Source organism: Tauraco erythrolophus, chromosome Z, assembly GCF_009769465.1.
Source record: "Tauraco erythrolophus isolate bTauEry1 chromosome Z, bTauEry1.pri, whole genome shotgun sequence".
Lineage (NCBI taxonomy): Eukaryota > Metazoa > Chordata > Aves > Musophagiformes > Musophagidae > Tauraco > Tauraco erythrolophus.
This window is the reverse complement of record NC_141496.1, coordinates 10,638,592-10,665,089: the sequence shown is the minus strand read 5'-3', so window position 1 is coordinate 10,665,089 and position 26,498 is coordinate 10,638,592. Positions and strand designations below refer to the sequence as shown.

The window sequence follows — 26,498 nt, the reverse complement described above, 5'->3', positions numbered from 1 at the left end:
TTCGTGATAGACCTGTTCACCTCACTGGGTCAGTGCCATTTGACCCTTCTCTGCCCGGGACGCTGCTTTGTAAAGGTGTACAGAAGAATGCACTAATGCAGGGATGGCATTAGTGCCAACCAGGTTTGATCCTGTCTCCAGGGGGCTTGTTTCTGGATGAATGTGTCTTAGAGGGCTCCTGGTGAAGTGAAAGGAGATGATTAAAGCAGTAGTTCTTTTGCTTTTGTACTTGATTAAAGGTGATGGTAGCAGGAACTTTACTGCTGGTGTTTTCTTTGCTCGTGGTTATGTGTTTAGAGTGAAAGCTCTGGTTGTTGCTGGGATAACCTTCCCTGTGCTTACGCTGCTGGACAAGGCCTTCAGTCCGTTTGTTGCTCTTGCATGTCTGTGTCCGCTGTTTCCTATGGAAGGGGTCAGGTTTCTGCATCTGTCGGATCGTTTCCCGTGGTTTTGCCATTGTGGCGTGCCGTGGACTGCGCACTGTGCTCCAGTGTTCGACGGATAAACTCTGCCACAAGTTGTGGGAAGAAGTGTTTTGGAACTGCAGTGGAAGCTTACTCGCTCTTCTGCTGCTGTTGTATGAATTATGTATGTATAAAACGAAATTGCTCTGTCAGGGGAGGGACTGGGGTTGTTCTGCCCTGAGGGGAGAGTTAACAGTTTGGAGAGGAGCCTCCAGAGGCTTGAATTAGGTCTTGAATTTGAGTATGTTGAAAGTAGGATTATGGATGTTGGAGCAGTTGTTGTGGTTGTGTTTTGTTCGGCCTCTGTATGAACTTCGTCATGAAACTTGGGAGATCCCGTGGGAGGACTGAGTAACCTGTCACTATCATTGTGAACATCAGAGGAAGTTCTTCCAATGCTTAGGATTAATCGCTGGTTGCAGACGTGCACTGATGCAAATTGCCTGGAACCATAGTGACTAAGATACTCCCAAGATCAAAAATTAAAGGGGAAAAAAAATCCTCACAGAACTTTACACCTGCAGACCAATTTTCTAGAGCTTCCCATGTTTCCAACTACCATCTCCTCACTTTGTGTTCCACTAATAATGAAAACAGGATTGCTTGTAAAGCAGAAGGGTTGAAATACGATGTGCTTTTAGCTTGTAACATTTTTCTTTCCTTCCCCAAATTACAATAGGAGCATGGAAAAACTCAATAGAAGAATGGACAGCAGAAGACTGGAATGAAGATGTAAGTGTACCTTGTTGGATAGACCGATTGATTGTTTACCCTTTTCATAGTTTCCGTGTTGCCTTCAAAAACTAAATGTTCGAAATAATACTTTACTGTATTCATGCAATGATATTTTTACTGTGTTTCTTGCTGTAATTCCTGTTTAAAATATATATATTTAGATAAGCTTATTTTAAAAATAAAATTGAATCAAGAAATATTAATTTATTTTGCTGTATGGATAATATATAGATAATAAAATTTTAAGTTTTACCCCAAATTAAGAATTTGTGAATGATAGTTCTCCACTGCTTAATGCTATGGGTGTTAACTACGTAGTTCCTCCTGCTATTGTGTAGAGATTTAAAGCCGTATTATCACAAGACTTTTATGTAATTAAGTGCTGAAGCTTACTATCAACTTTAGACTCCTCATTTGATGCTTTTTGTTTGAAATCTGCATAGTTGTTCCACTTGGTCTACTTCATAATGTTAAAAAAAGAAGCTAAGTAGCGTGCTGATGTTAGCACTTAATGGCTTCATTCCTGTCGTTTTGTCATGATCTGTTCTCTAAAGTACTACACCAATTTTGGTTCTCCTTATCTATCAGGCAAGAGATGTCCTCCTGGTCTGTGAAATATTTGGCATTTGTGATGATCACGTGTGAAAATTGCCTTTGTGATTTTAGGTTTTCAGTTACTGTATTAGGGCTTAAGCTGTTCAGAAAGCAAACGAGACAGCAAGAAACATGGAAAGGAAAGCCTCGCTTTAAAGAAGTTGTTTTGTCTTTTATAGGAACATCCATTATTTCAGGTTTATTTTCAGAAGAGTGAGAGATTGTCTGGGAAGTCATCCCTTTTGCCTCCTCCTGTCGAGCGGTGTGTCAGTGTTATCCTTAGAGATTTGTGAATGTGTCATATAACAGATAGGAAAACTCTGTCCTTACCTAATGAGAGGGCTATGTCTTTTGAGAAAATTAAAAGAAACTCTAAAATTCTTAGGTTTTCTGTATCAGTTACTGGCCTCAAAAGCTGGCATCTTTTTTAAATTTCTCCTCTATTTCTACAGGACTGTGGGCTAAGAATAGTGAAAATTTATGGCCTTTTTTCTCGCTCCTATTTGCTGCTGGTGCAATACAGCATGTGTAGTACAGGAGGGGTGTTGACCAGAGCTAACTAGGGATACATTTTTCTTTTAAAATTAATTATCAAATCTGAGTAATTTGCACATGAAACTTGAAAGAGCAGCACATGAAATCTCTAACCTGTTAATTTTTATTAATTTAGAGGACTGGTTGTTCAGGTGCTGATGTTCAGAAAAAGTGAATGAAATGGCGAGCTGCAGACACATTAGCCTAAAACATGCCTGGGTGAAAAATAAAGGGAAAGTTGAATATCTGACTTAAAAAACATAGAGGTGTAAGAATACAACTTGTGCCATTCAGTGTAGTTTTATGGAAAATAGGTCTACTTCAAATTAACCTGATGTTGGTCTTTAAGTAAATTACAAATTAACTGTGAAGACAGAGTGTGTCCTTGTAAGAGATTTGATCTACATCTTTTGTTCTTAAAATAATTCATGCTATGACAAAACACATTAAGTGGATTCAGATCTGCCCTGCAAATTTTGGCAAATAAATCTTTTGCAGGCAGACCCTTACTGAACATGAGCTTTTCTAGGAGGGCTATAAAGGAATCCAGTCCCAGGCTAGATGCCATCTAGTGTCTTTATCAATGATTTCGAAGTAAAAATAAAATCACTGTCGAATAAAATGTGTGGGAAATCCAGAAATTATTGGAATGGTAATTGTAAGTAAACCAGTCATGCAAAGAAATTTGGACCTCTACTAGACTTGGTCTGTTCAAATTGAAAGTGCTTTAGTATAGCCAAGTGCCTATTTGTTTTATAGGAATGAAGGCACACCTCCAGAACAAGAGGCTGTGTTCTGGAAAGGAAGAACTGAAAAATTTTCAGGATTGTAGAGGATGATGAAAATAGAACAGCTCAGCATGATCTCCTAAAGGGCTGATGCTGTTACCAAAAAAAAAAAGTCTCTTGTAGTCTTTTTGCCTGTAGGCATTCTTCCCTGTTTCTTAATCATTCTTTGAGTGATATTTCTGTATGTGAACTCTCCTGAACTTGATTCCAAAGTACTGCATCCAATTATTCATTGCTTTTACAAAACAAAACTTGTGGAAAATAGCTGAAAATTATTTACTGGTAGAGTAGGTGCTTGAGAGTGAGATTTTTAGTTTACTGAATCTGAAAAAGTTACTTTAGTAGCATATAATGGGCTGTGGTTTTAGTGTAGCAGAAAAAGGTATAATGTGAGCCTATGTCTGCAAAATGGAGCCCTAGGTTTAACTGTAAAATAGACCAACAGCTCTAGCAGCATGACTAATGATTAAAACAACCAAGGAAGGTGATGTATTTGTTGTCTGCAGATAAAGACCAAGTGTTTTTCTAAAGAATATTTTTGTTTAAATGTTTGTTTTCTAGTCAGATACAAGTGATGGGCAGCTGAGTGAAATTTATTGTTGTTTGACTTGGGAAAGATTAGATTTTTCTAATCTAATAGTACTACCTGGTATTTGTCTTTAGTAGTGAGTATTGAGCAAGTAGAGTAGGTTGCCAGCTTACTAAATAAAGTGGAAACTAGTTGCAGGGATATTTTGTTGAAGGGCTATTCAGGGCATGGACAATGAAGGACCAGACAAATGTTCAGGTACTGTAGATGTCTCTGGGTTTTCCTGTTAAAATTGTGTTCATATTCTTCTGGCTAAAGAAAATAAAGTTTAACTACAGAAACTATCAGAAGGGGAGAAATAGAATACATACAAATTCCTGGAAAGTGGATTAAGGCAAACATTTTCTGTACAGTATGTGTAGTCATAGTTTTTGACTGAAAGAACAGCAACACTTTAAAAAAAAAAAGAAAGAAAAAAGTGTCTTTTAGTGATAGTGTTTCCTTTACCAGGAAGCAGCATGAGAACTTGTTTTAATTTCTTTAAGTTCAGTACATCATATCAAAACAGTAATAAGGTTTTTATTTTTCTGGTTTGTTGATGTCGAGTTTTGATGAGGATGCTGGAGGAGTATATTTTCTTGTTCTCCTCACCTACCAACTGGCCATAGGAGCTGGTAGCTAGTTGTTAAATACGTTGTCTGTTTGATTGGAGAATGATTTTTATCATAGGAAAAGGAGCTGAAAAGCACAGGCATTTCGCTGTGGATGGAGGAAATACCCTTGCGAGGCGGACGCTTCCAAATGGTTCACGACCATTTCAGTTCTGGGAAAACGCCAGATTTGTGAATGTCGCATACAGGGAGCGTGAATGACTTTGTTAGGAGCTGATAATACTCCTTCTAAGAAATACTAAATACATCTGCATAATAAAACTTATCAGCTGTGGCTCCATGAAGCTTGTGTTGTGACTAACGCCGTGATCCCAGCAGACTTCTGAATTAGGTGCATGTTTCGGGCTTATGGCAGTGAGTTTGCCACAGGGTGTAGCGTAAGCTTCAATGTAGCTGAGCGGGTGGCTGGAGGCTTTTGTTTGGCATGCTGGTTCACTTGAAGAGAACATTCCCCCTCTCATACGTCAAGCATGCTTTTGCATTGTCACAGACGTCCTCAGACTCCTCAGTTTGCTTGGTTTTCAGGATTCGTCAGTGTGTTGGCCACAGTTGTTCTTACCCTGGGTTGTGTGAGCATAAGAAACTGTTGACATTACAAAGAATTTAATATTTTACCAAGGGATTGTGGACCATAGGCTGCTGCTCATGCCACCTCCTTGTGCCACATAATGGAGGAGTCTCGTAACACTACAAGAAATACAGCATGCATTCTAAAATAACATGTACAGTGGGGAAGGGGTTGAACAATAGAGGAACGGCCCTTTTAACTGGAAACGTGCTTGAGCTGAATCTTCTTTCTTCATTTTGGTCAGTACATAGAGTTACAGGCTGGCAACATTATGCACGGGACAGAGCTGTGTTCCAGAAAGATGAGATTAAAGTAGGTTGTATGAGCAGCAAAGAAAGGGAAGGAAGTGGAGGGAGGAACTGTGGTGGTACTCGTTTTTTCTTGACACAGTGTGTCGCACGTAAGCGGGTGTGTGGAGAGCACATGAAACTTTTGAGCTTTGCCTCTGGGTGGTAAGTGATTGCTCCCAGTCAGCTGTTCTGCGTCCTGCTTAAATCAACAGTGTTTCGTGGGAGAGTCCTGATCAGATGACCGTGTTCAGGGATGTATGTGGTTTCAGTAGAGCTGTCCTGGGATGGCAGATGAAATTGGCTTCTGTCCGCGGTGTCCTTTAAACTGAGTTGCTAACAATGTATGCAGTTAAAAATGCATGATTTCCTGGAGGAGCTGTATTCAAATGTCACATTCTAAAGAGATTCTTTGTGAGTATTCGAGTCGGCCAGTTATTCTTTAGTCTAAATACAAAGCTACTCCAAAGTAGTTAAAGGTGATTTTGTGCAAATGTAATTTAAAATATAACTATTATATGTGCATATCTTTATGTGATTAAACCTAACCTGTACTAGCTTAAGACCTGTTCTGCTTTGCAAGTATTCCTGTCAATAGAAGTTCGTTACCCTTAGGAATTTGTAGCTGTTTAACTACTATTTTTTAAAAAAATAAAAGTTATTTAACCTCCCCCGCCCCCAACAAAAAAAAAAAAACCAAACAAAAAACAAAACCCAAAGAGCAACCAACCAACCCACATACAAAACAAGATCGCCTGCTTTCTGCCAAAAACCCCAGCCAACCAGCTTCACTTCCTCAGCTACCTGTGCAAGTATCTATCGTTAACAGCATGGTGAAAGCAGTAGTTTTCTACTGTGGATGGTCTGACTGGTTATACTGGTGTAAGCAACTACGTGGTTCTCCCTTTATTATTGTTTTCAAACTCACGCTTACAGAGCAATTGGTTTAAGACGTTATTGGTGCCCCTAGCAGAAATACCAAGAAGGAACCATGAGTGCTAGTGCACTGTGCGTGCCTGAGTGCAAACCTGCTTCCACTGGTGATGCAGACGGTAATGTGAGACACAGGGACACGTGAAATGAGTGGGAATGGTGCAGTGTGTTAGATTTCTGCAACAAGATTTATCAGAGCTGCTCTGTGGAGTCCTGAATTCTGTCTGCACAAGGTATCTTTGCACTGATGACATACCAGTTGTCACATTAATTACTGTCTACTGGTATATTTTTCAGTTAAGCTATTGCTCAAGCTGATGTAGTTGTATTGGTATACCATTGTGTGTGTTCAGTGGATCAAATTTGCTAACACTTTAATTAAATTAGTACTTGATTCTGTGGAGAAGACGTTGCTGAGGTTTGGCTATGTGTTTTTCTCTTTTTAAGCAGAGCTGCAGGATAATCGATTGTAATGGTATTTTCACTTTATTTTTATCTAGAAAGAGCATGACCGAGATGGAATTTCTACAGATGTCACAGCAGTGAGGCGTGAACATGTATGTGATTAAAATACCTTTTCTCTCCCTTTCTCTCTTTTTCAGCTTTCTGAAACAAAAGTCTTCACTGCTTCGTCTGTTCCAGCTGACAATCATGTGACTCCTGGGCAAAGGTAGGCTCTTCCATGTTTTCCCTATACCTTAAAAACCTTCTGCTTGGTGAAGCAATACTAGCTTGCTCAGATAAAATGTTGAATGAAACACAGGGCAGCCCTGGTCAAAGATGGGTCAGTCTAATTTCAAAATTGTGAAAATCTTGCTTGGAAATTGTTGGTTTTGTGGGTTCCTGTGATACCTATTATTGACTACAGAAGCAGATCCCAACTTACTGTATCCAGAAGCATAATACCGAGAAGACCCTGTTTTCTGCACAAAGATGTCTTACAGGCAGGAAGAAAAGTAGCTGGGAAGAAAAGTTTTCTACTGTTGAAAAGGAAGCTCTGGCTTTGCTGTCCAGAAAATGGAAAGCCTTCCACTGTAGATGCAAAAAGTGTTCAGAATGTAGTGCTTTGACAAATGTGCTTACAGAAAAGCTTGCATGGGCAAGAAGGTGAATTTCCTGGTAAGCATCACAATTGGTTGCCTTAACCGGTGATACAGAGTTCAGACAGAGAACCAAAAATATGATGGTTGCTGCCTTCCTTTGCTTGCCTTTGTCTTCACCGGATGCCAGGCTGATGGTGATGTGGAATCAGTTGCCTGCATTAGCCTCAGGTGCCAGGAGGGTGGATTGAAGTTGTGTGAGGAAGGCTTCGGTGGTTGGATAGCACAAAATCTGAAAACTAGGTGGCCTAACATTCCCAAACATCCTGATACAGCTGTACTGCTGTCCTCCAGACAGCAGCAAAATTTTCCTTATAGCATTGATGTGATCTAGAGGAGGTATGGTGTCAGTTGGTCTACAGTTTGTATTCCTTTCCTTCTTAAAGGTGATATGCTCACATGTTCATTGTTCTAATGCGAATATTCTTCTAGTGGATGTCCCTCAAATTATGTTAGAAAATATTTTAGTTCATCAACTCAAATTCTGGTGGGTTTTTTTTTTGTTTGGTGGTGTGTTTTGTTGTTTTTTTTTTTAATTTGCCATAAGAAAGGTTTGGGCATTAAGAAATCTATGCTAATGCAAGTGCTGGAAGCAGCTTTTCAGCCCAAGCCTGCAGTGCATTTAGGATAAACTTCAGTGAGAATTTTTATATTAGATTTCTTTTATTGTCTGCATGCTTTGCTCTTCCTTGGATAAACCTATGCTAAACATGTGGTAGGGGTTAGTAAGCCATGCTAAATAGAAGAAAATGCCTATTTCTCATCCTGCTCCAGGTATGTGTGGTAATTTTGGATATGTACATACTATCTGAGAAACTTAGCTTTTATTTCCACAGCTCTTCTGACTTCCTTGTCATCACGTAAGCACTCAGTCGCTGCATGTGTGACTTTATTCTTTACTGTCCTCATACCTATCCTATACAGAGGTAGGACTTTAATCCCTTACTCTTTTTAAAGGGATAGTGTGATATATGTAGAATGTGGATTATCGATATATGTAATGGGCTTCCAGGCAGGATCCACCTAAACATAAGGTATCTTTTATGACATGTTTCCAGTTACTTGGTTATATTAATCATATAGGTTATTTATGTGATATGTGATGTTATAAATTTGATAATGTTTGAAAAGAGTGCAAAGATCATTTGTATTCTAACTGTAGTGGAAAGTTTCAGCTAGCAGAACATTACTTTGTCAAAAATCTCTGTTCTACCTCTTCTTGTATGACAGCTAAGCAATGTTTGAAAAGACTGTTAATCAGTAATAATTCTGTGGCTGGTATGGCAGCTTTAGTATCCTTAGTGCTTTCTTCAGTTTCAGTGCAGCCTAATCATCATGTTTATTTCAGCCAAACTTTGTTTTTTCTTACAGCATTGATTTGGTAACGCTGCTTCAAAAGCCTGTGACTTCTACCCGAGAGACAGAAGGCAACTCCTTTGAGCCTCCTCAGCAGCAGACCTTTGGCCAAGCCCTAGTCTTCACAAATTCTCAGCACAGCACCCAGCTGGCGTCAGGAACTGGCGGCTCCAGTGCTATAAACTCTTATTCTCCTCAAAGTCTGGTAAAATTATCTTATCCTTTCTAAATGCTCTTCATGAGTAAATATTTCACGTTAAACAACTTTTCCAGTACCAGTCATTAAATGAGATGTTTCAGTGTTTGTAAAATTCAGATGTGAATGTTGAAGGAATGGAATTAAGAATTTGATTCCTTCTGTTCACACATACACAAAATTTTTGAGTAGAGATTAGATGCATTTACTGCATTCTGATTTAGCATGAAATAATTTGGTCATAGTGAAGAGTTCAATGTCAGAAAGCCATGATGTGTTGTTTCCAAGCACATATCTTGAGTGATTTTTTTTTTTTTTGTGGAAACCTGCCTGTTTCTGAATCAATTATGAGGGCTTGCAATTGAGCACTTGTATTTATTCTCTGAAAATCAATTCAACTATTAGTAAATACATGCTATTTTGAAATGCATGGATTCAAGTAAATCAGTTTCGTTGCAATCACAGTGGTGGAAGTTCTACTGGTGAAAATCAGAGAAGATCTGGCCATATCCTACAGCTACTGAATTTTTTATTTGTCATTTGCCAGTAATCTGGGGCTGAAGAGGTTTTAGTTGCTGCCAAATAGCAGCTGCAGGCATTGACCCTATGGCTCTGTTCAAATTGTTTATTAAATACTTAACTTCGCTCCTTCCCTTCTTCTTTTTTGATAGTCTGCAGTACTTTGTTCTGGCTTTGGAGAGCTCGGATCCTCTAAATTGGCAAACTCTACTGGATCCCAAATCTTGGACCAGTTGAAATCTCCAGGATTGGGTCAGTTTACCTCTCAACAAAACAATAGTAACTCTACCACCACCACCACGACTACCACATCATCCTGGGATCTAAAACCGCCCATTACTCAGTCCTCAGTTCTTAATCAGTTTGGTAAGTGCTTTGACACAGCTTTTTCTCTCTTTCTATCTCTGTTGGCCCTTAAGGTTTCTTAACAACAATGACAGTTTGAAATGGCCTTAATGAAAGACTTTTTCTAAAAAATGTAATCCTAATAATATGGTTGGTTACAGCATTGTAAGAGTTACACTTACTTGCTGGTAACAGACATTACGAGTGTATCTCAAACTAAGTTTTGGTAGGCTTAAGGCTATCCATAGATGTCATTGCATCTTTAGAAGTTGTTGACACTTCATGTAATGACATCTTAGGTTTAAAGTGCTTGAATATTGAAGTGGAACTTTGGTTTGACTTTATTTCTCAGCAAATCCTGGAAAATACTCAATTTTTATGGTGCCTGTGCTGCTTCTAGCTGAGTATAAAGTTGCACCATATTTTGTCTTTTTTCCCTCAAATTTTTCCGTTCTGACCATTACATGAATTTTGAATAAGTACTGTATAATTTCTACATAATGTGCATCACATCACAGTGTTCTTTCTCTAATGCGCTGAGAATGATACAGATTACCCATTTTGTCTATTCATAATTGTATCGATTTTTCATTTAATTCAGTAAAATTGATAGAAACAGTGAAAATGACACAAAGTTGTTTTTTCAAGTGTAGTTCCTAGCAATATTCTCACTGTGAAGAATGATAGCTCTTGTATCTGTCTCGTGCGTGTGTGCATATCTTTCCAGATAGATAAGCAGCCAATTTGGTTGCAGTTATAATCTTTTCCGTGCAGCAATCTGAAAAAATGTTTATGTATATTTTAAGTTGCTTTCTAATGCACTTTACCAACTGAATTAAAAAAACTTCACATTACAAATGCTGTGGATCTCTTATGGTTGTTGACCAGCAATCTGAGCCACTGCCTGGCTTTCAGTGTCTGAAAAATACGAAAGGGGAAGACTTGGAAAAAAAAACTGCTGGTGTTCGGTGTCCCTTGACTTTCAGCGAGATTGGGATGGTAGATGCCTTCCTATCTCTGCGAAAGTCTTCTCCTTTGTAGTGGCAGGAAGTTCTGACTCATAATACCTCTAAATTGCATCTCCAAACCCCTTGGAAATAATCGTGTTTTATCAGCACAGTTAATTGCAGTGAAATTTGCAGTGTTTGATTAAAGTCATCCATAACAGTTTTTGAGGACTGATGTGCGGTAATATTGTGTGACTGTCTAGATAGGTTTGTTTTCGTATTGTAGAAGAAAACTAAATAATGTTTGCCCACAGCTCTTTATTTAAAGAATGTCAAATGTTGACCTCATTTTTGCTGTGGTAATGTTCAATGTGGAGCATGTGTTATGCCTGAAAGAGACTTGCACAAGCTATAAAAATATAGCTGTCGAGTATGTCATCACCCTTATGAAAGATTCTTTCATAGTAGAAACGTGAAAAGTGGAGTTTAATGCTTTACTTTTGATATTTTTTTTTTCCCCACACTGACTAGACTTTAAATCCCAGCCTGAACCATCCCCAGTTCTGAGCCAGCTGACCCAGCGACAGCAACAACAAATGCAGGCAGTTCCTGTTCCTCCTCCTGGGCTGGAGTCCTTCTCCTCCCAGGTAAAACTCCGAGAGCCATCGCCAGTTGACACGTCTACAGCTGTTAGCAAAATGTTACAGCTCCCCACTATATCTATGGATAACCAGGCAGTCACTGCTCATCAAACCCAGCAGAAACAGATAAAACCACCAAAACGGAGGATAACTCCAGCATCCAAGGTGGGTAATTCAGTGGTGGTTTGTCCTTAGTAAACGTAAAAAGAAAATAGAAAAGCTTGTGTGAGAAATAGTGTGGCCAGTAGGAGTAGGAAAGTGGTTGTCCCCCTGTACTCAGCACTGGTGAGGCCACACTTTGAACACTGTGTTCAGTTTCGGGCCCCTCACCACACGAAAGACATTGAGGTGCTGGGGCGTGTCCAGAGAAAGGCAACAAAGCTGGTGAAGGGTCTGGAGCACAAGTCTTGTGAGGAGTGGCTGAGGGAACTGGGGTTGTTTAGCCTGGAGAAAAGGAGGCTGAGGGGAGACCTTCTCGCTCTCTACAACTGTGTGAAAGGAGGTTGTAGCAAGGTGGAGGTTGTTCTCTTTTCCCAGGTAACAAGCGATAGGATGAGAGGAAACAGCCTCAAATTGTGCCAGGGGAGGTTTAGATTGGGTATTACGAAAAGCTTCTTCACTAAAAGGGCTGTCAAGCCTTGGAACAGGCTACCCAGGGCAGTGGTTGAGTCACCGTCCCTGGAGGTGTTTAAAAGTTGGATAGATGTGGCACTTAGAGACGTGGTTTACCGGTGGACTTGGCTGTGCTAAGTTAATGGTAGGACTCGATGATCTTAAAGTTCTTTTCCAACCTAAATGATTCTATGATTGTATTCTATATATAAGTTGCTAGGGAGAAGGAGAGCAAAGACTGAGGTTTATTTCTTGTTTATAAAGCAGAAATTTCTAAGCAGGATAGTGTTTAGGTCCAAAATACAATGATCTTATCTTTTCCAAGCACAGATCTGATTGCTCTGTGTGGAAAATGACTGTTGCTGAGTGATTTTGAGTTGACTTAGTAGCCACAAGATGAACATGGACTGAAGGGGAATGGACACAGATGACACTTTGATATTGTAGAATAGTTTGGCTTAATCTTTCAGCTCCAGATTAGGGCACAGCATCAATGAATTAATTTCAGGTTACAAGAATGAAGATAATTTATGTGATGTAAACTGGTTTTTTTTTGCGGTCTAACTAAGGGAGTAGAGGGTGTCAGTTGCTGATGTCTGTAATACAGTGCATGCAAAGGTATTATGGCTTTTTTTTCCTCCTTTAAGATTCCTGCCTCTGCAGTGGAGATGCCTGGATCAGCGGATGTGACAGGGTTAAATGTTCAGTTTGGAGCTCTGGAGTTTGGATCAGAGCCTGCACTCCCAGAGTTTGGATCAACTTCAAGCAGTGAGAATACCAGCCAGGCAACCAACAATAGCTTGTACTCAAAATCTGTAAAGTATGTGTGAGTTCCCCTTGTGTGTACTTACTTATCTTCTTTAGGAGGTCAAGTTCGTGCCTCACCAAGGCACAGTTACCGTGTAATGGGACGGGGAAATATGATGACCTGTAAGGCTGAGTGTTTTCTGTGGCTGGCATCTTAAAGGAGAAATTACTTTCCTGGTGACAATCAAAATCTCCCTGGGTGGGTTGATGTGAATTTGGAGATTGCACGAAGGTACATAACCTTATAATAAGTGACCCTTTATAGAATCGCTTTCTCATGTATATTTGTCCTGATTTTCAGATTTGTTTGAGGGTTTGTTCCTCACAACCCGAATTTTTATGCTTTTCATCTAGGAAAGATGACCCCTGTACCATATATGTGTGTCAGTAGATTGGCACCAGATCACAGATCTGATGCTCCTATGGGATGAGAAAAGACACCAGGCTTTCAGTATGCTGAAGCTCCTACTGAAATGCTAAAATAGCCAATGATAAATGCCAGTGTACCAGTAACTTATTTTTTTCCTTCCTTATTTATTCAAAACTAGATTTGAACTAGATTTGAAGGGGGAGGGGGGGAATATCAAGAATGATAAAGATATGCTGGAAGTACCCGTAGAACAGAAGAAGGGAATTCCAGCCGCTCCAGCCAAGAAGTCAGATTCATACCGCTGTCAGCATGGCACCAGTGCCAGCACTGAGGGTCCAGAGGCTGGGGAAGGATCGCAGGTATGTTCAAACGAACTTACACTGCCGTCCAAGAGAACCCCTGTCGCTCCAGCCAGCGAGTCGGCTTTGTCGGAGGCCCAGCTGAAGTGTATGTACACCAACGCACGCAGCATGGGAAATAAACAGGATGAGCTGGAGATGCGTGCACATGAGCAGGGCTACGACCTTATTGGCATCACGGAGACGTGGTGGGACGACTCCTGTGACTGGAGTGTCAACATGGAGGGGTATAAGCTTTTTAGAAAGGACAGGAAGGGGAGACGAGGAGGGAGTGTCGCTCTCTATGTCAGCAACCGGCTGGAATGCGTGGAGCTTCGCCTGGGGTCGGAGCAGGAGCTGACAGAGAGCTTATGGGTCAAGATTAGAGGACGGAGACGGATAGGGGATGTTACGGTAGGGGTCTGTTACAGGCCACCTGGCCAGGAGGACAGAGCAGATGAGGCGCTTTATAGCCAGATAGGAGCAGCCTCGCGGTCACAAGCCCTGGTCCTCATGGGGGACTTCAACCACCCTGACATCTGTTGGAGAGACAATACAGCAGGGCACAGGCAGTCCAGGAGGTTCCTGGAATGCGTGGATGACAACTTCCTCCTGCAGGTGATAGAGGAGCCGACAAGGAGGGGTGCCATGCTCGACCTTGTGCTCACCAACAGGGAGGGACTGGTGGGTGAGGTGAAACTTAAGGACAGCCTTGGCTGCAGTGACCACGACACGGTGGAGTTCAAGATCCATGGGGCAGCAAGGAAACCACTCAGCAAGCTCTGTACCCTAGACTTTAAGAAGGCAGACTTTGGCCTCTTCAAGGACCTGATGGGCAAAGTGCCATGGGAGGCGGCCCTGGAGGGACGAGGGGCCCAGGAAAGTTGGTCCACATTCAAGGAGCACCTCCTCCAAGCTCAGCAGAGGTGCATCCCGACGAAGAACAAGTCGGGCAAAAAGGCCAGGAGGCCTGCGTGGATGAGCAAGGAGCTCCTGGACCAACTGAAAATGAAGAGGTTAGCCTACAGAGGGTGGAAGCGGAGACAGATAGCCTGGGAGGAATACAGAGAAGCTGTGCGAGTGACCAGGGATCAGGTGAGGAAGGCTAAAGCCCTGAAGGAATTGAATTTGGCAAGGGATATAAAAAGCAATAAGAAATGCTTCTATAGGTATGTAGGGGACAAAAGGAAGTCCAAGGAGAATGTAGGCCCCCTCCGGAAGGATACTGGTGCTCTGGTTACCCGGGACATAGAGAAGGCTGAGGTACTCAATGAATTTTTTGCCTCAGTCTTCACTGATAAAGCCTCTTGTCTTACCACCCAAGCTGTGGAAAGAACTAGCAGGGACTGTGAGGATGAACCACCGCCCACTGTACTTGAAGAGCAGGTTCGGGAACATCTGAGGAACTTGAAGGTGCACAAGTCCATGGGACCTGATGAGATCCATCCGCGGGTCCTGAAGGAACTGGCGGATGAAGTTGCCAAGCCACTGGCCATTGTATTTGAGAAGTCGTGGCGGTCTGGCGAGGTCCCCGATGACTAGAAGAGAGGGAATATAACCCCCATTTTTAAAAAGGGGAACAAGGAGGACCCGGGCAACTACAGGCCGGTCAGCCTCACCTCTGTGCCTGGCAAGGTCATGGAGCAGATTCTCCTGGGAACCATGCTAAGGCACATGGAGAGCAAGGAGGTGGTGGGTGACAGCCAACACGGCTTCACCAAAGGCAGATCGTGCCTGACCAACTTGGTGGCCTTTTACGGTGGGGTGACAACATCGGTGGACAAGGGTCGACCAACGGATGTCATCTACCTGGACTTGTGCAAAGCTTTTGACACTGTCCCGCACGACATTCTTCTCTCTAAACTAGAGAGGCATGGGTTTGATGGATGGACCACTCGGTGGATAAGGAATTGGCTCAATGGCCGTACTCAGAGAGTAGTGGTCAACGGCTCGATGTCCATGTGGAGACCGGTCACGAGTGGCGTCCCTCATGGGTCCGTGTTGGGCCCGGCCCTCTTCAACATCTTTGTCGGTGACGTGGACAGTGGCATGGAGTGCACCCTCAGCAAGTTCGCTGATGACACCAAGCTGTGTGGTGCCGTCGACACGCTGGAAGGGAGGGATGCCATCCAGAGGGACCTCGACAGGCTGGAGAGGTGGGCCCGTACCAACCTCATGAAGTTTAACCAGGCCAAGTGCAAGGTCCTACATCTGGGTCATGGCAATCCCAGGCACAAATACAGACTGGGCGGAGAATGGATCGTGAGCAGCCCTGAGGAGAAGGACTTGGGAGTACTGGTGGACGAGAAGCTCAATATGAGCCGGCAATGTGCTCTTGCGGCCCAGAAGGCCAACCGCGTCCTGGGCTGCATCAAGAGGAGCGTGGCCAGCAGGTCGAGGGAGGTGATTCTCCCCCTCTACTCTGCCCTCGTGAGACCTCACTTGGAGTATTGCGTCCAGTTCTGGAGTCCCCAACATAAGAAGGACATGGACCAGTTGGAGAGGGTCCAGAGGAGGGCCACGAAGATGATAAGAGGGCTGGAGCACCTTTCCTATGAGGACAGGCTGAAGGAGTTGGGGCTGTTCAGCCTGGAGAAGAGGAGGCTCCGGGGTGACCTTATAGCGGTCTTCCAGTACCTCAAGGGGGCCTACAAGAAAGATGGGGAGAGGCTGTTCAGGAGGGCCAGTTGTGATAGGACAAGGGGTAATGGTTTTAAAATAGAGGGAGGTAGATTCAGGTTGGATATCAGGAAAAAATTTTTTACTATGAGATTTGTAGAACACTGAAACAGGTTACCCAGAGAGGTGGTGGATGCTCCATCCCTGGAGACGTTCAAGGCCCGGTTGGATGAGGCCCTGAGCAACCTGATCTAGTTGGAGATATCCCTGTTCCTTGCAGGGGGGTTGGACTAGATGACCTTTGAAAGTCCCTTCCAGCCCTAACGATTCTATGATTCTATGAAAAATTGACTTCAGTAAGAAGCTTCCTGAAGTTTGTTCAGAAATAGTAGTAAAAATGAACTTTCACATTCATTTCTAGTTCTATAAATGATTTAAGCTGTTTAGAAAGTAAAACACTCCTGCATGTTTTAAAGTGTTTTATGTTTTTTTTTTCCTCTTTGCATAGTTCATTCCATTATACTGTTACTGTAACATTAGAATTCTGTTGTAAAAAGAGACTAGGTGTTTCTCATCATATACCAGGCTTTATGGATCTAATTGTTTAAAAAAGACAGATGATGATCATTAATTTTTCCTTTGAGAGAGGGTGGAAATAACATGACTGAAAAGTGCTTGTGTATAAACTCGTCGTTTTGGTCGGGCTGGCAGGAGGAAGGTGAATGGTGTTTAGTGCAGCTGATGGTTTTGAAGCAGTGATTACTGGGGATCAAAGCAAAATTATCTGTTTTTTTCATGATTAGATTTTCTAGTATAAATAATGTAGATTTGACTGCATGTTCAAGGTAGTTGTAGATAACTGTATGGGAACTGGTATTTTCATGAAGGTGTTTGAGATGTCATTTACCAAGATTATAAATAATTTTTACTTTTTCCAGTGATCCTTTGAATACCTCTTTGCCAATATCCAGTACAGTACAGGAGTCCACGTACACAACCTCTGCCATCACCTCTTCCAGTCTGACCTGCTCATCCCAGAGCACTAGCCCAGTAACAACCACTTCCTCCTATGACCAGACTTCTGTGCATAGTAGGATAGCGTACCAAAGCTCCATGTCTCCGTCTGAATCAACCTCTGTTGCAGTTACGGTGAGTTAATTTCAGAAATAAGACTTTGGAAGAGCTGAAGTGTTCTTAGACTTGGATTATCCTGCTACGTTAATACTTTTAACCAAGCCAGGTGGTATTTTTGATTCCCAAGCCCACCCTGTTACTTGTTCTTGCTTTTTCCTATTGTGTAGCTGGTTTTGGGAATACGGTATGTGGGACATGAAAGCCTCTGATTTTACGGGTTTTGACATCTTAAGTTGCTGTTTGACCTTTTTTTCTTAGTAACACTTAGCATTCTGCGTGAGTTTCCTTCCACAAAGGTTAGCTTTTAAAAAAGAAGAATCTCTGTGTGTAAATATTAGTCATGTTACTTTGCCATAACTTGACAGTTTTTGTCCAAAGGTATATTATTTAGTAAATTTTTGTTGCATCTGGCAAATAGATCCCAAACTATTTGTGACCCCTCTGGCGTTAGTCTTTTGCTGGATTTAAACAAAAGTGGGAATTCGTTTCATGTTTTATTTTAAAAAGCATAGGGAGAGGTCTAATCTAGGACAGAGAGCATCCCTCTTGGGAAATACCAAAGCACCTACTCTTTTTGTGTATGGAATGTAGGTTTGTTGTAGGAGAATTTAATTTATTAAATGTTTAAGGAACATGTGAGAGTTTGTAAGTTTATTTACTTCTGGCCTTTGTTCTCTAATGGCTCAGTCACACTTGTCTTCTGCACTAGCTCGTATGTACTGGTGAGGATCAAGCATAGACTATCCACTTCTGTACTCCAGCGTTATCCAAAAAACAACTGGTGCTTCTCAAGTCTTATCTTTCAATGGAAAAAAATTGGCGTCTCTGTGTAACTTGGATAGTTAAAATTGTGAGTTGCATTAGATCAAAAGCACAACCATTTTGTATATGTTAATGCAGTTCTTTCTTTCATATCGGTGTGAACCTGAAGTTTATGTTATATACAGTACATGGGAAGGTCTCCTGCTGATGGGGTGTAGTATGGGTAGTGTATGGGGTTCTGTATGTTTAGGACACCTGACACTTGAGACAACTATTATGTCATTTTGTTAAAGGCAGTAAATAGTTAATTTTCTTCCTTTTTGTCTTTCAGTTTAGAATGAATGTAGAATTTTGCATGAAGCATGTTCAATGTGTGATTCAGTCTGAAAATTTAATATAGCTCTAAGATGATTTATTCATTCATTTCTCCTTTGTTTACAGAACGGGCACGGTGGTGTTAGAACACAGGCAACTCTTGACAGTAAGTTTACAAAGCTTGGCTGCGCACAGGACTTTCACATCTCTCCTTACTACTAGCTGTGTGCAGAACTGTAGCAGTGACATCTGGTTCAGTGTTTTATGTTGTTCTCCCTCACTAGTTTTTGGCCGACCCGTTTGAGTTTTTGTACTTGCATGGGATATACCGCTCGCCTCGTGGCTAAACTGAAGTATGAAAGCAGCACTGTTAAATCTGCAGCTGTAAGCAGTCTTAGAGAAGCTACTTCCCTGCTGTTTCTCTTTAACTTCCCTGTCAGAAAGTATTTCATACAAAATAAAAATACAAAAGTAAAATTTAAAATAATATTTCTTGCCAGTTCTTGCAATTCTCAGTCGGGAAGCTGCTTGCGAGTAGCGTTTAGCTGTAGTGACAGTCATGTTCTTTGTTCCCTCCCAGCGGGTATCCTGCTGCTTGTGCCCGGTTACAAGCCCGTGGCTATGAGGGTGACTAGCATGCTCCCTCTGCTGGTTTCCTTGCTGCCTTGCAGTGGAGTAACAGTAACAGTTACTGGCTCTGATACAGGCATTACTGGTATCTTCACCTTGGCCTGTTTCTAATCTGGTGTTTTACTTGTAGCACCCCTGTACCTCTCTTCCTGGACTTAAAAATCATTGAAATGTAGTATTTGGTCTTCTGACCTTTGTGCCGCTCTGGAAGTTTTCAAGGACAGTAGTGTGAGTTAACATCTCTTGGAATTCCAGCACTTCAATTTTAGGTCTGTCCTCCTCTTAAAGGTGTCTTCAGGCAGGTCATTAGTGGGGCAGCTTTTTATTTTATACTTCTGAGTAGAAAGAAATTGATTATTCAGACCTGTAAACAGTGTTTTGTTAGTGCCAAGTTTAACTTAAATGGGCAAAAGAAGTGTATATGCCCAAAGAGCTAGCTTTTAAAAGATTGTTGTATATAAAGACAACTCTTTGAGTGGAAAACTTTATTACTGTCATGTACAGAACTAATAAACAGTTGATGAAATTCACTAGAGGATTTGTCTTTGTTATGGAACACCAAGATCTGAGAATTCCTAATATTTCTGTGATTATTCTATAACAGCTTTATTAGTCTCTTTTTCTATGCCAGATCTCTTTTGAGAACACTTTTGGTCTTTTTCTGTATCCCAAGTGCATGAACTGGAATGAGTCTTCTTCCACGTATCTATTTCATGCATCCAGACTATTTTGAAATTCTCTTTTAACTTTTGAAAGTGCTGGCCTTTTCCCTTCTCATTGTGCTGATAAAATTCTTAGTTGTTCGTTTCTCATCTTTGCTGTTTTTGTCCTTTAATATCCGGATCTCATGCTTCTAAACCCTTAGATCAAAGCATCTGACCATCCTACTTGTCTCCTCGTTTTCTTTGTCTTGCACATTGTGTTCAGGCAATCTGGTACAGGGTCTTAAAGAAGGTGGTGATTCTATCCCTTGTATTGAGGACATCTGCTTTTATTTCAAGGAGGAAATTTGTGTATTGAGTGTTGTAAATGTTGTTTCCTTATTTTTATATGAATCTTCCCAGGAGGTATCAGGTGATATAGTGCAGCCTTCATAACCATGTTTCCATTTGTCATTTGAATTTCCTTCTCGGTTGTCAGTTTCGCTCATACTTATTGCCAAGGCCAGGACCTTTTGACTCCTGTTTGCGTAGCACCCAGTAGTAACCCAGCCTGGGTCATATAGCAAGGGAACCAAACCAGTAACATGAACAAACAGTGATGCATAACTTCCAGGCATATCTGAGAATTCGGTTTGGTGACCATTCTAAAACTGTCTTCACATGCATTGCAAGTTAGTGATGATACGGGTAGTGGTCTTTGGTGTGGTGTGGAAGCATGGCCCAGCAGAAGGCAGGGCTCAAACTCTGTTTCTGAATTTTATTGGTGGATGAGTGCCTCTAATTATCTTCACAGGACAAGAGATAAGTGTAGAGACAGCTGGAAATTATGTTGGGCAGTAGAGTTATTCAGTGTCTTACTACAGTATAGTGGTCCTTTGGTAAGACACATCTGTGGTAAACAAGTTTTACTCTGAGTAGCCCAAAAAGTAATATCAAAGCTAAACACTTTCTGTTACCTAGGTCACATAAAGTAAGTTGACAACCGTTTAGCCATTAAAAGTGCTTAATGTTGTGCTCAGTTGTGGCCTTTTTTTGTAGCTTCTTTTATTCTACTGCATTACACGTTTGACTGAGTACTCCAAACTGTTAAGTTATGTATGCTTTTGTACTCCAGCAATCTAAGTCTCGGTCATCAAAGGTGCTGTCTAAGTTGGAATGAAGAAGCAGAGCTGTAGGTAAAACTAGGTTTATACAGTGCCTTGAAAGACACAGATGACTCTTGTTTGCAGAACCAAATGCAAGGAATTTTAAAATGAGGATTGACTTGCAAGCGAAAGCTAGCAATCCAGGTAGGGAGAGGTGAAGTGCAGGTGACTGTAGTTTACTACATGTGTAGCAGTGAAAATTATAAATCTACTGTAGATGGAGAGTTTGAAGGGGAAAAAATGATAGTTCTGTCACTGTTTGAATTTTCCTTAATAGCCAGATTACTTGATACTATTACTGGTTTTCAATGGTCAGGTTTTTGTAAAACACAGGAAGAACACTGCTGCGTTCCTGAATCCAGGCTGGGATGTCAGGTATGCTGGAATTTGTCTTTGAATGCCTCTCTTTAACTTGTTGCAGCTACTTCATCAGTTCCAGCGCCTAAGACAGAGTCTTCTCCCTCGCTGCCTTCTGCCGGTTCTCTGCCTAGTGTGGTATCCACCACTGCTTCGCTTCTGCCTTCAGCATCGCAGCACGCAGCAGCATTGCCCAGCTTGCCTCAGTCCAGTGATTTGGCCAGCAGCTCGCTTTCCCAGTTGAGCAGGTACAGTAGGAGTTGTGATAAAGTGAAAGGGGTTCAATTCTGGGGAAAGGGCAGATGTAAGGGTGATTGTGTGGGGGGGCGGTCAGAAACCAGAGTCCTCTTTTCTCACATTAACTAGAATTAGGAGAGAAATTCAGAAGAGAACAGGATGTTCTGGTTACAGAGTATAAGCTCTCGGGTGCCTCTTAATGATAGAGCAGCTGCCGTGCTCCAGTTTTCAAGGTGTATAAACAACTTTGTGTTTCAAGGGGCTTTTGCTTCAATCATGCCAGCTAAATTAGCTAAATTGATTCCTCCAGTTTGTTTTTCCTACTTCATCCACAGTGTCTGCTGTTTGTTTAGTGTGTGAAATCCTAGCTAGTTATGAAATATTGTAGTTTTATATATATTTGTATTTCTTGAAGTTAAAACCCAGAAATAATTCCACAAGGAAAGTGTGTGCTTTCTTTTTCTAAGACATCCCCTTAAGACACTTTGAAATATCAGACTGTTGTTCCTGGAAGTGCATTCAGCACAACTTAGCTCATTTGCACCATCTGTCTGATTTTGTCAGTACCTGTTACTTGAGCTTCATCCTCAGTCAAGTGAGATCCTGAGGCTGTACTGGTTGAGTTGTATTTTTAATACTCACCTTTGTGCTGTATTTGTTAATGTAGGAAACTAATTTGATGGGATATCATTGTTTTTTCCTAGCTGTCAGTTTCACAGCTAGGATATGGTTGATTCTCTTTTAATACACTAATCTGTTTTGTTGAATGAAATGGTAACTATATCGCATCACAAGAATTACTACATTCACGTTAGAAATGTCATCTCCTCACAAGTGCTGGTTTAAAAGCTGTGTGCATTTGGTGGAAATTTTAATTGGAGGGTTGATGCTGTTGAGCAGATACCAAGTGCCATGGAAAGATGGTACCCGAATTCCAAGTGTGCCTGACTTGGTTGTGCTGGTGGCTCTTCTCTGTGTCTCTACCATAGGTCAGATGGTGAATTAAGGCTTATTAGAAGAACTGGGGAGAGGGAGCGAAGAAGTGGTTTAAAACTGAATGTTGGACTGAGCTATTTCTTTCCTTGTTGCCTGAAGTGGTGTCATTGTAATTCCTGCAGATGGGGAGTAGTTTTAAAGAATTGAAGTGAAATTAAATCTATGAAACTGCCAAGATTTATTCTGGTCCCACACCTCGAAGAGCTGCCGGAAATGTTTGCCCTTAAATTAAGGCATATAATTTAGCCTGCAGCTTTGTTATGAAAACTGCTCTGTTTTCTTGTGGCTGTTTCTGTAGAGAATATGAAATTATCTGTTATGGCTAGGATCTCTGTTGCTTCTGGTTTCACACGAGTAGGGGCCTGTTGAGCACCAAACCATACGTATTTTTCATGGCCTTGTTTTGTTTGCCTTTATTCAGTGTGTATTCTGTTTGTTCCGAACTGTACTGTAAGTTATGTTCTTGACCTTGAACGTGAGGTGTAACTTTGGTCAGCGTATATATCTAAGAACCAGTTTCAGTCACCTTTCGGGGAGGTATTTAAAGATCTTTGGGTTACAGATTAATGTCGATGCTACTGGTACTGCCGAAAGTTCACAGGCCCAGACAGCAAGGAAGAAAGGTGGTGCTAAAGCAGAGTTGCTTCCTGAAACAAAGTTGTCTGCAGATGTTTTTCAGGAGGGGATTCTCAATTTTCGTGTTTTACAGTGTATGTATAAAACTGAACTGATAGTTCTGATTCATCTTTTCAAAGAGGAAGTGGCTTTTGGTGGGGTGTAGTGGTATGAACTGGCCTTCATGAAATTACCATATTCTGTAGTAGTATGGCTAATTTTGAGGCTTTCACAGGTGCTCTTCATTTGCTGTTTTGAACCCTATCTTTTAAGAGTGTGTTGGGGCTTTTGGCAGAGTTTTAGACCAAATACCCTGCAGTTCGAGTTGGTTGAACTAGTTCTATGCAGATTAAAATGTGAGATATACCATAGTGAGTCAAACCAAAGCACTGCCTCGCCTAACTAATACTTGTGACCAGTGGCAGGCAGCAGCTGTTGCTCAGGGAAAGAAGGATAAACAAGCCATGTGTTGTGTGAACCTACTTCTGATTTTAGACTTTGTGTCTTGGAGTCATTGCTACATAATTCCTGAAGCAACTATTGTTTTATAAAAAACTTAGTAAATTGATAAATACAAATGAATGGTGTTTTAGATGTTTCTTGTTAGTAATAGTTGTCTCTGCACTTCAGTTTTTTTCATTAAAAGGTAATAAGATATTAATTAAAGGAAAAAACGCCTGTAGGAGTGTGTGTATATACACACACACATATATATATATATGTATGGGTGTGTGTATGGCTATATATATGCACACACCCCTACAGGCAATTTGTTTTTAGCTACTCTGTGTGTGTATCTGTTCACACAATTTTTATTCTTTAATACCCTGCTACCTACTTTCTGGTTGTGTGTGTATATATATATTAAAAATAGTTTTGGGAAGAATTGGGTTTATTAATTACTTTCAATTTCTTTCTAGCTCTCTTTCCAATCATCAGAGCAGTCTGTCCCCTGCCTCAGTGTTGTCTTCAAGCACATCACATGCAGTAAGTCTTATTTTCATTTCAACAGATGTTTGGCGTGTGGTCAGTTTACCTGATGATTAAGACCCTCTCAGAGCGCATTGTGTCCCAGTATGCTAAGAACTGAAACAAGAACCTTATCTCAGGGAAGGACTTCCAACCATCTAGTGGTAAAGGAGGTCCTTACCACTTGTGATTTGTGCTAGGTCGGGAATAGCTATTACAGAGACTTGCCAGTCACACAACTGCAGAGGAGATTTTCGTGCCAGCAAGGGGAGATGGAATAAAGAAAGAATTTCTTCTAACAAATGTATTTAAAAAAATAAAATCTTTAGATTTTATTCAGCTGTCTGGAAGTGCTCCAAATGTGGGCTTGTCATGGTTTAGCCCTGCTGGCAATTAACTCCACACAGCCGCTCGCTCACCCTCCCACACCCCCAGGGGATGGGGAAGAGAATTAAAGGGGAAAAGGGAAAGAGACCCGTGGGTCGAGATAAGAAAAATTTAATACTACTGCTACTAATATATCAATATATAGACATGTATGTACAATGGTAGATGTACACAAACGAGTGATGTATGGGATAATTGCTCACCACCCCTTGACCAAGGCCCGTCTCGTCCCGAACTAACGATCCCGAAACAGGTAAGTCCCGACACCGCAATCCCGGATGAGCGAGAGGCCCGAAAACAGAGAGCAGGACAGAGGGAGCACTCCGAGAGTCCGAAAGTGAGAGTCCCGGAAAAGCAAAGGCCCTTCTGTCCGGCTGTCGCTCACTTTTATACTGGGCGTGACGCTACATGATATGAAATACTTATTGGCCAGTTTGGCCCTCCATCCTAAGTCTAAGTACGAATCATAAGGAGAGTCGTGGACCTCCCGTCCCAGCTATTCTCCCCCCTATCCTGTTGTGCTCCTGCACACTGGCAAGAACACGGCACCTGAAAGGTCCTTGAGACCTCAGTGCCAACTACAAACATCAGTGCGCTGTCGGCGTTCTTCTCAGAGCAAGTCTCAGACTAAAACCAAAACACGGAGCTCTTCTGGCTGCTGAAAAGAACAACTAACTCTGTCCCAGCTGAAACCAGGACAGGGCTATTAGCAGTCTCCACTGGAGAGGTTAGCTGGCAAAATGCAGGCGATGGAATGATACATGTCATGAGAAATGCTTCATTCTCACTGATTTCAGAGTTCACCATTTGGTATTGTTGTCACCTGTGTGTTCAGTGCATTTGAGGTAACAAGGCAAACGTTATTGAACGCAGTGCTCTAGATGAGGTTGCACACACAAAAATCAGAGAGACACTGCCTCGTTCTGTGGTGTGGTGCTTCTGTACAGTCCGAGTTGGGGTGTGCAGATAGGTCACTGCTTTTCTTTATGCTTGTGTTTTGGTTTTTAATGCTCCCGCGCTACTCAATATGTAACTTAAAAATTCACAGTTATGCAAATGTTGTTTTCTGTTGTCAGAGTTGTTTTGGCTTCTGTCTGTTGATGACACTGTTTTGCAAGTGTGATCAGCTTACAGCTAAGGCACTGTGTTGTGCTGGATTCAAACCAGGAAATCCTTTATCCTCACTGCTTCTGTAATACACCTGATCTGCGTTTCAGTTTGCCACATTGACTCTGTTGTGGGACACTGCAGTTCTAATCTTTTAAGTTCCGCAAGTGCATTGAGGAAATCACAATAGCAGCGTTCTGTATTTTGAAAACAAATACTGCCTTTTGGAAGAACATAGGAGTTTATTTAACGTAACAAGTACTAGCTTAAAGGAGTATACAAGCAAAGGGCCAGAAGTAATGCAGTGGAGTGACATTTGAGTTACTGTGGTACAGTTTTGTGATGATACAGCGGTTTGAATTTAACTCTTATGTAATAATTTTCTTTGAATACTTAAAAACCACAAGCATGCAACTTAGTTGCTTGCTTGGTAGATAGATAACGCATATCCTTTTCTTTTGCATGTGCTGTTGTTACTTAAAAGATTATTAGTTTTGATTTTTATCCCAGCATCTTTCACTGTGGTTTATTGCTCTGTGATCTTCATTCTTTTTGTCTCCTTTCTAGCACACTAGTGTTGAGAACACATCTTCGCTCCAGCCCTCGACAACCTTTTCAACTGCTTCAACCTCAGCCACTAGCACCACCTCTTCCGTTGTCAGCATGGCAAGCAGTATGAACACTACAAACAGCCTTGGCCTGAGCGTTAGCAGTGTGTCTATACCAGCTGCTACCACACGGGCAGCTCCCTTGGTGTCTTCAGGTTCGCGATATTAACAGATCTCATGGATTAATAGAGGACTTCAGTCAGCAGGGCTGTCAGTTGAGCATCTCACTACGCTAAGACATCCACACTTTTCACTAGCATTTTCAACATGCTTTATTTGCTGGCGTATAAAATAAAGTTGGCTGGTTTTGTGTATTTGAAATATTTGTTAGGGTGTTATGTGGCATTTATATAGTACGTTCCATCCCCAAAGAGCTTTATAAATAGGCACCAGAGCAGTTCTGACTTTGGAAGTTTTAGACTAGGAGATTTGCTCAGTTTGTATTCCAGGCTGTGATCAGCTCTTGGCTGACTTCACATGAGTCTTAATTTCAGTCTTCTCTGTGACTTGAATTCATCTGGCGGTATCAAAATATACTGCAGTGTCCACATTATCGTATGCCACCTCACTACTCCCACATTTACAAAAAAGAAAAAGTGTCTGACGTCTGGGTCATTCCAC

General features: G+C 41.5%; 1 protein-coding gene and 1 non-coding gene across 4 annotated transcripts in view; both read left to right on the top strand.

The window, feature by feature from the left end:
* Positions 1-26,498, top strand: part of UBAP2 (ubiquitin associated protein 2) — a 119,781-nt gene that overhangs the window by 58,992 nt on the left and 34,291 nt on the right. For 2 of the 3 annotated variants that reach the window (XM_086630046.1, XM_086630045.1), the window contains exons 9-19: positions 1,144-1,196; positions 6,706-6,773; positions 8,575-8,764; positions 9,427-9,640; positions 11,098-11,372; positions 12,467-12,639; positions 16,892-17,102; positions 18,291-18,330; positions 21,023-21,206; positions 23,727-23,793; positions 25,837-26,032. In XM_086630046.1, coding sequence (XP_086486172.1) covers positions 1,144-1,196; positions 6,706-6,773; positions 8,575-8,764; positions 9,427-9,640; positions 11,098-11,372; positions 12,467-12,639; positions 16,892-17,102; positions 18,291-18,330; positions 21,023-21,206; positions 23,727-23,793; positions 25,837-26,032 — 1,671 coding nt within the window. Of the gene's footprint in view, positions 1-1,143; positions 1,197-6,705; positions 6,774-8,574; positions 8,765-9,426; positions 9,641-11,097; positions 11,373-12,466; positions 12,646-16,891; positions 17,103-18,290; positions 18,331-21,022; positions 21,207-23,726; positions 23,794-25,836; positions 26,033-26,498 lie in introns of all 3 variants that reach the window. The other variant, XM_086630044.1, reaches the window with a different exon arrangement.
* On the top strand, positions 12,113-12,197 carry LOC147526316 (small nucleolar RNA SNORD121A). The gene has a single exon (XR_015222952.1). It is a non-coding gene; the product is annotated as a small nucleolar RNA SNORD121A (small nucleolar RNA).